At 31.8% G+C, this 7,587-nt stretch overlaps 1 protein-coding gene across 2 annotated transcripts; it reads right to left on the reverse strand.

Moving 5' to 3' along the window:
• Positions 1–803: 803 nt before the first annotated feature.
• Positions 804–6,586, reverse strand: LOC137929018 (protein FAM133-like). 2 transcript variants are annotated; one of them, XM_068772041.1, is made up of 6 exons: positions 6,538–6,586; positions 6,362–6,453; positions 4,820–4,868; positions 3,692–3,793; positions 2,297–2,416; positions 804–925 (listed from the first exon to the last, which is right to left on the reverse strand). In XM_068772041.1, exons 2-6 carry the CDS (start codon positions 6,433–6,435, stop codon positions 899–901), a joined length of 372 nt encoding a protein of 123 aa, XP_068628142.1. In that variant the 5' UTR covers positions 6,436–6,453; positions 6,538–6,586; the 3' UTR covers positions 804–898. The 2 variants fall into 2 exon arrangements, with proteins under 2 accessions (XP_068628142.1, XP_068628143.1); XM_068772042.1 differs by lacking the exons at positions 4,820–4,868; positions 6,362–6,453; positions 6,538–6,586 and adding an exon at positions 4,020–4,100.
• Between the last annotated feature and the right edge of the window lie 1,001 nt (positions 6,587–7,587).

Here is a 7,587-nt window from a genome sequence, read left to right on the forward strand (position 1 = left end):
ATGGTTATACTAATTAACCTTTAGTAATAGTCAAGTTCAATAAATATGATATAAATATTTTTTATTTATAATTATCTTAGGAAACAGTGAACTTTTAAACATTTTCTTCATTTTTTTTAGTCCCGATAAATATCTTAAAAGTCAAACATAATCTATTACGCACTGGATACGATTTTGCTTCCCAAATACCAAGGCTTCACCGCAAGGTTGTGTATATTATTTACTAGAGGTAAACGCTGTGCTCGTCTCAGTATTTTACGATGTAAGGCAAATAATTTACGTTACCGTCACAATTGTCTCCAATTCTCGGCATTCTTTTATAAACTTAAATGAGTTATTGTAATTAACTTTATTTCTTACATTGGATATTTAGTAATATTTTAACCCTATTACTTCGAATTGAGCAAGTAAAGAAACTATGGTTTGGTAACAAAGAGTTCTGTATATTACAAATATTATTATTATTAGTAGCATTTGGTTACATTCAACAAACTTTACTCTTACTTTAATACTTTAATTACTAACAACATAAACCTAATGCGCTTTATTTTATAGTAAACATCAAAACAAATTTTAATCACAGGCATGTTATAAAATTAAACGAATCCGGATCGAGATCTGCATCGGCAACAATTTATGGATTAATTAACTCGTATGAAGGCTTTCACATGCACAACAAAATCCGTTCAGGCTTTAATTTTATTTTTGTGGAAATTTTACATTGCGATGTTTGACATGTTTATAATTTTGCAAGGGAAAAAATTAAAATTATAACAACAATATTTAATATTTAGCATGTTTAATATCACGTAATATCACATATACATATAAAAAAGTACATAAAGTATAACTTGTCAATTTTGTTCCAGTGATAATGTAATCCAAATTCTTTATATTTTTAATTAAAATGCTTTCCTTTCTTGTGCTGAAATAAAACAAAATAGTTTTAATTTATTATCAAATAAGTAAATTATATATACAAGGACATTAAAAATAGCAAGTTATTTATCACGTAAGGCCTATATTAGTAAAAATTTCATCACTATGAAATAATATTTATAAAATTGTTGCATAATATTTTCTTGTCTTTATAAATAAAACATCATCTCGTCCCATATCCCTCAATGCCTGCAGACTAATATGTACGACCGAAGTGCATTACCAGTGATGACTTACGGCGCTGGAACTTTGTCTGACATTAACAAGCTCAACGAGCCAAAAAGAGATATAGAGATACTCGGGATTTCACGAGATCGAAGCGTATATATTCCAGCGAATTGGCATAATTATAGTTGGCAGGTATCATTGAAAGCAGATGGCCGCTGTGATCTTGAGGTTATGGTGTGGACAGCAAGGTGAAACGACCACAAGGCGGATAGACATTCTTGTTAAGGTAAGGAAAAGGCTGGATGCAGACTCGGTCTTACCAGCCCTATAAGAAATCTATAGGAGAGGTCTATGTACAACAGCGGACTATTATATTATACTACTTAAATGGTTATAGTTTGCGCTTAGAGCATTTTTGAATAAATAGAAGCGTAAAATATTTTTAAAATCAAACATTCGTCATCATAAAATGTTCATATTAAAAATAAAAGATCAATTTTTCGGCCTGTCTATGTGAACTTTATAGGAAAAATAGTTGTGAACGCCAGAAAGAGCATTTAAGCTTTGGTCTACATTTATATATTTTGTAAAAACATTTATGAAAGAAAATGAAAAATAAAGGTGTTAGATATTTGTAAAGAAGTTTCCTTGACCCGAGTTTGTCGCGGTATCTTAGTAGGTAATCTAAGGTTAATACACACATTTACAGTCACGTCTAAAAAAAGCTTCAGCAGGCCTTATTTAATGCTACACCTGATTTAAGGGCTACCGCAATTAAATTGCTCGAAAATCATCAGTGACGCCAACATGACGCAAGGGTATGACCCAGTATTCTTTATTTATATAAATAACAAAAAAGTGGCTAGAAGGTCTCTTAAGAATTGAAAATAAAGGGATTAAGATAAAATTAAATGTCTAATACAAGTTCTATTATGGTTGAATCCTAGAGTTGGTAAATCCTGAACAACGCAAATGAAGCACGTTGCAGTAGATAATGATCATGGGCAATGGATCAAATTCATAACGTTAATAAATCTAACCTAAACATGAAAATTGTGAACTATTTTTACAATTCTTCCTTCTTTTTCGGTTTTCTGCGATACCTCGACTGAATAATAAAATCTTACTAGATAAGACGAATTAAGGGACACAGTGGCTCTAGACTTTAATATTTAAAATGAATACTTACATGATGCGAGGAATGAGTTTCGTCATTACTGACACATTTACCATTATTGCCATCTTCCTCGGAAGATGATGAAGAAGACGATGAAGATGAAGATGAATCATTATTGTCGTTACTCCGGCCCTTGAAGTTAATAAAAAATAATTTATGTTATAACATTAAGCACAAAATAATCAATTATTTATAGAATTGTTACGAACACATGATATATATATATATTGCAACAAGTACTATGGTAAAATATAAAAACCAATCTTTATAAAAAACAGCACTTTCCCCAAGCACCGTAAATAGAGACAAGGGTGATTCATATTTCATTACGAGCATAATGTATCTCTAATGTAGCTATCGATGAACTAACCGCCTTTCACCAACCCCTTATACTAACATGGATACAGAACTACTATATGTATTATACAATTTATGTTGTTTGGTATCTAAATATTTCTGTTATAAAACAATACGTAGTACATTAAAAAAGATATATCAAATAAATTAAATTTATATTTGTAAGATTCCATTTCGACCCTTACGGATCTATTAAAGTGGAAAAAATAACATGGAAAAAGTTAGAGGAACAGTTTCATCATTATTGCTCATTAGAGCCGCAATTGAAGCTCGCTTGAAGAAACCCGCCGTAGCGCGAACATTCTCCAAACAAATTGGAGTGTTCACTGCGTATACTACAGTCAGCCCTGTTGGTACGTAATATATAATCTCCGCAAACTTTTGGTAATTAAAACTTAGTATATTAAAAATTAAATCTTTGAAAATGAAACTGCTCTATTTCGAAAAGAACATACGTTAAATATTACCCATAATAAACTTCTGCGATATAAATGTAAAACTATAAGTTCATTCAAAAAATAATTTTGATAGTCGTCATTATGGTTATATTCATATTATACGTGTGATGATTAACAGTGATAACTTTTAAACGTTATGTTAAAAATGTCAAAGCCCAATTTTATAGTAACTAGAATTAAACTCATCTCCCCTATAGTGGTATCCTTCAATCTAAAATATTCACCTGCTACTAAATTTCCTCCGCAGACAACAGAGTTCAAGCCTTTTGATTTTTCTTTTAAATTAACAGGATTCAAGGTTTTATTCTATTCAAATTAAGTAAGTGTAAAAAGTGTAATATGTAATATTTGTGTAATGAATGTTTTAATTTAAAAAAAATTCGAAGTTGCGAAATATTCTCAATACTACAAATTTATTTTAAATAGTTTTAATGATCAATCTGAAAAATATCAACTAATTTTGCCACAGTTCGAATTTAATCGTTGATTTAATTTACAATATCTCATCTCATCTCCCATTTTTATATCGTGTCGTTTTACGAAAATTTTGTTAGTATAAAAACTGAATTATTGATACAATTTTATGACTTACGCATTTGTTGTTATCTTCTTCAGACGATGACGATGACGATGATGAGGAGGAGGAGGAGGAGGATGAAGAAGATGATTCCTCACACTTCTTTCTGTCTTTACACTGCGAAAGTAGAATACATAATAATTACTTAAAATTAAGCAAAAAATTAACAGTACTAAGCTGATGGTACTGCAAGTCTAATCCTTTTCATTCATTATTTTAGCTGAGGGACGTCCACCGCTAGATAATCCTATATCTATAGGCCGCCACTATGGATTAATAATTAGATCAGATGGAATCAGTTAGCGTCCAGCGTCTTCATGCGACTTAAACATAATGACCTGACCATGCTCTCTGCTTCGAACCCAACGGACATTGTTTTGCGCGCTAAGCCCATTTCACTTGCCAATTCGCTAGGTTAGTTTAGATGTCGTAGAGAAATCCTAAGCATGGCACTCTTTATAATTTGTTAGGCGACTGTAAGCTTGCTAATGAGGCTCAGTAAGAGACCACGTATATATAAATACTTATATATATATAAAAAAAAAAAATATATATATATATATATATATATATATATATATATATACATACATACATATATACCGGCATAATAGACAACTGAGTGTTTACGTAATGATTACATTAAACGACGATTTATAGGTAAATAATATTAAGGAGCAGTCAACAATAGAGCAATAACATGTTATCATTTTATAAACTATGCCCTGTTCCAGTTTAACATTATCTGTGATAACCCCTCTCATCTTTTCAAATGTGTCAAGACCAATATATAGTCTTAATCACATATAACGTTGGAAATAGACTATATTTAACTACACATATAACTGTTAGAATGATAAAAATAAAACATTTCGTATTTCTACTACTAGACTTGAGCAATTGAATAAAACTTAATTATTGTTTGACTTGTTTATTATTAAAATAATAACTAAGCATTTTAGTCATAATCACGCAGTTGATATAAAAAGTGCATTAAAGATTATAATTAATTGCTTAAAAGTAGGAAATGAATCACAAAAACGAAGTAGCGTTAATAACTGTTTCAATTTTGCAATATCTCGTGTACTTAATGAAACAAAAATGCACATTTACATTTAATAAAATAATAATATGAAACCTTACCTCACCGCTGTCGACTTTATTATGGCAAGACGAATCGTGACTCTTCTTTCTGAAATAATAATTTAATGATTATTGCACCTTGCGTCTGAATTTTTTCGGAATCTACTTGCGTTTCTACTTTTTAAATCGCGGTATTATAGTTTAAGTCAATTTAATCATTATTACAGCCATAGGACGTCGACTGCTGAACATAGGGCTCTCTCATAGTTTTACAATAGGGACGGTTTGTAGCAGCCCGCATCCAGCGTCTATCCACTTTATGGATGGACGTGCTATGCTGGGCTTTCCGATCCGTTATTTCCAATCCAGAACCTTAAGGTATCAGCAGACTTTTTTGTTCTGCATTTATACATAGATATATATACATATGCAGATAAATTATATATATATATATATATATATATATATATATATATATATATATATATATATATATATATATATACATACATACACATATATATTAATATATATATATATATATATATATCTATATATATATTAGTTCAGTAATGTTTCGACAGTTGGGAAGTATATAGTGAAATCAATAAATCGACTTCGCTAACTAGACCTTAAAAATTTTTTATCCCTTACTTAGTTATATTTATTTTCTTCCGCTATTTTACCTTTTATGTTTATGGACAGAGAATGAATTAAACACGAAAAATGTGCACCTGTCAAAGGTAGAAGCTGTGGCGTACGATCATAAGGCACAGCTCCCAACCACTGCGTTATCACTGGTTTCCACAACTAATAAAGTTACAAAGTTACCGCACCCGGTATTTGATTTGACACGTCGGAAAAAAGAGACTTTCGGCAAAAATCGGTGTTGTAAAACGTTATCTTTACCTTTCGCAATTACTGAGCTATCGGAGCACTGTGCGTTAAAGATAACGCTCAACAGCACCGAACCCGATGTTTTTACCTGATGTGTCAAATCAAATGCTGAGTACGTTACACACTTTATTTAAAAGAAACTTAGTCAAATAAATAACACTTCAAAATATTTTGTAGCATATCGGCAAGCATTAAAAAAATAACCAACCACAACAACTAGGGCCAAATGTAAACGTAAAATATAGTAAGTAAATAAATATAGTCTTTTATTATTTTACTACAATAGCTTTTAAAATAAATTAAAAAAACATTGCTTTTGAATAAATACTTGTTGTACTAATGTTGATATCGGTATTGTCATTATAGACAATATAGTCACGATCGTAGCGTCACAGATATCTACATGTACGCTTACAATAGATTGTACAAGATGCCAATTTATACAGTTGCACAAAAGTTGAAATATTTTGTGAAATAATTTATGTTATAGTCAATATACTAGCTATACTTAATAGCCGAAAGGTATTCGAGTATCTACTACGAGCTGGTAAACAAGGCGTGGGTATACCCGCACTAGGTAGACCGACGACATATGTGAAAAAGTCGCTTGATACGCAAGACCGGTTATCATAAATATCTTTGGGAGAAGCTTATACCTTACAGTGGGCATTTATCAACTGATATGATGATGATACAAAAACTTACCCAGAACAGGATCTGGCTTCTGTTAACGTCAATAATACGACCATGCCCAGTATTATTAGCACAGTATTCCTCATTTTTACTGTTTTCGTTTACTGAAATAATGTTTTTTTATATATTTATTATATAAAATATGAAACTAAATTTTAAATGTATTTATGAAAATTCATTAGTCTTACTAAAATATACAATTGTCTAATTGAAACCAGGCGCCCACTTACATCGAACTTAAAATTTGCACTGACTCCGTTATATACTTTTCACATAACTAGTTTGGGGTACATGTTATTAAGGTCATTAGATAAACTCGTGGTACAAATCAAATACAATAACAACATTTAGAATATGCAACATGTTTATCAATAAGATTGAAGGTGTAAAAATTAAAACTTTGCCACCATTGTACTATGTTCTTAATTTCTTCCAGATTTTTTTTGACTAGACGCTTGCTAAACATGGGCCTCTCCCAAAAATCACCTCGATGACCGATCTGGTGCTGCCCGCCTCCTGCCACTTCAGAAGAATAACTCTTAGGCCTACGTCAGTGACTTTGGTAATCTTCTCATTTCTGATTCATTCTCGCAGCGATACCCCGAACATTGCGTTCTCCATTGTTCTCTGGATGACCTAGAACGTTCACCTGAGGCCAACCGTAAGCGACCACTTCATCAGCGGATCCGTAAGTCACAAGCCGTGTTGGTTCAGCATAGATTATGACTACTGCATTTCCTCCCGTGGGTGCTGTACGAGGCAACAGAGAGATCAGTTTCCAGAGAATGGCCAACAGCGTCTCTAAGTATCTTAACACCACACCGGGAATTATCAACCCGCCTGCGTGACGATTATGGTATATGCTCCCATAGATTACCCAACATGACAAATTGCTTACAATAAAAAGGCAAATTATTTGTAAATCATTTTATAAGTAATATTTATGTTTTTACATTAAAGACCACGGCAACACAAATGGCTTGCTCAATTATCTCTGCCTTATCAGGATTATTCGATAAACGTTCCGCCGTCAGCAGGAAAACAAGCTTCTTACACAAATAGAAGGGATTTTAATATTCTTAAGTAGTGATGATACTGCTCGGCTCTCTATAAAGGACTTGCCAAGTAATCCACAGAAGGTACGGCGCTATCTCGCAAATCTGCTTGGGTCATCGTAGCCTTTTCAAATAAACAGGATTTGAAAATAAAATAAAAAACATTTATTTACGACCAAAGCA

This window comes from Battus philenor, unplaced genomic scaffold, assembly GCF_028537555.1.
Source record: "Battus philenor isolate CCGP_79_NKW_IND1 unplaced genomic scaffold, ilBatPhil1.0.hap1 SCAF_4, whole genome shotgun sequence".
In the NCBI taxonomy this organism is placed as follows: Eukaryota; Metazoa; Arthropoda; class Insecta; order Lepidoptera; family Papilionidae; genus Battus; species Battus philenor.

Excerpts from the sequence above, each read along its gene's own strand:
- LOC137929018 (XM_068772041.1), bottom strand. The coding sequence starts at position 6,435 with ATGAGGAATACTGTGCTAATAATACTGGGCATGGTCGTATTATTGACG. Across the intron at positions 3,794-4,819 it reads ATAAAGTCGACAGCGGTGAG|TGTAAAGACAGAAAGAAGTG; the intron begins GTAAGGTTTCAT and ends CTACTTTCGCAG. Across the intron at positions 2,417-3,691 it reads AAGAAGATAACAACAAATGC|GGCCGGAGTAACGACAATAA; the intron begins GTAAGTCATAAA and ends ATTAACTTCAAG.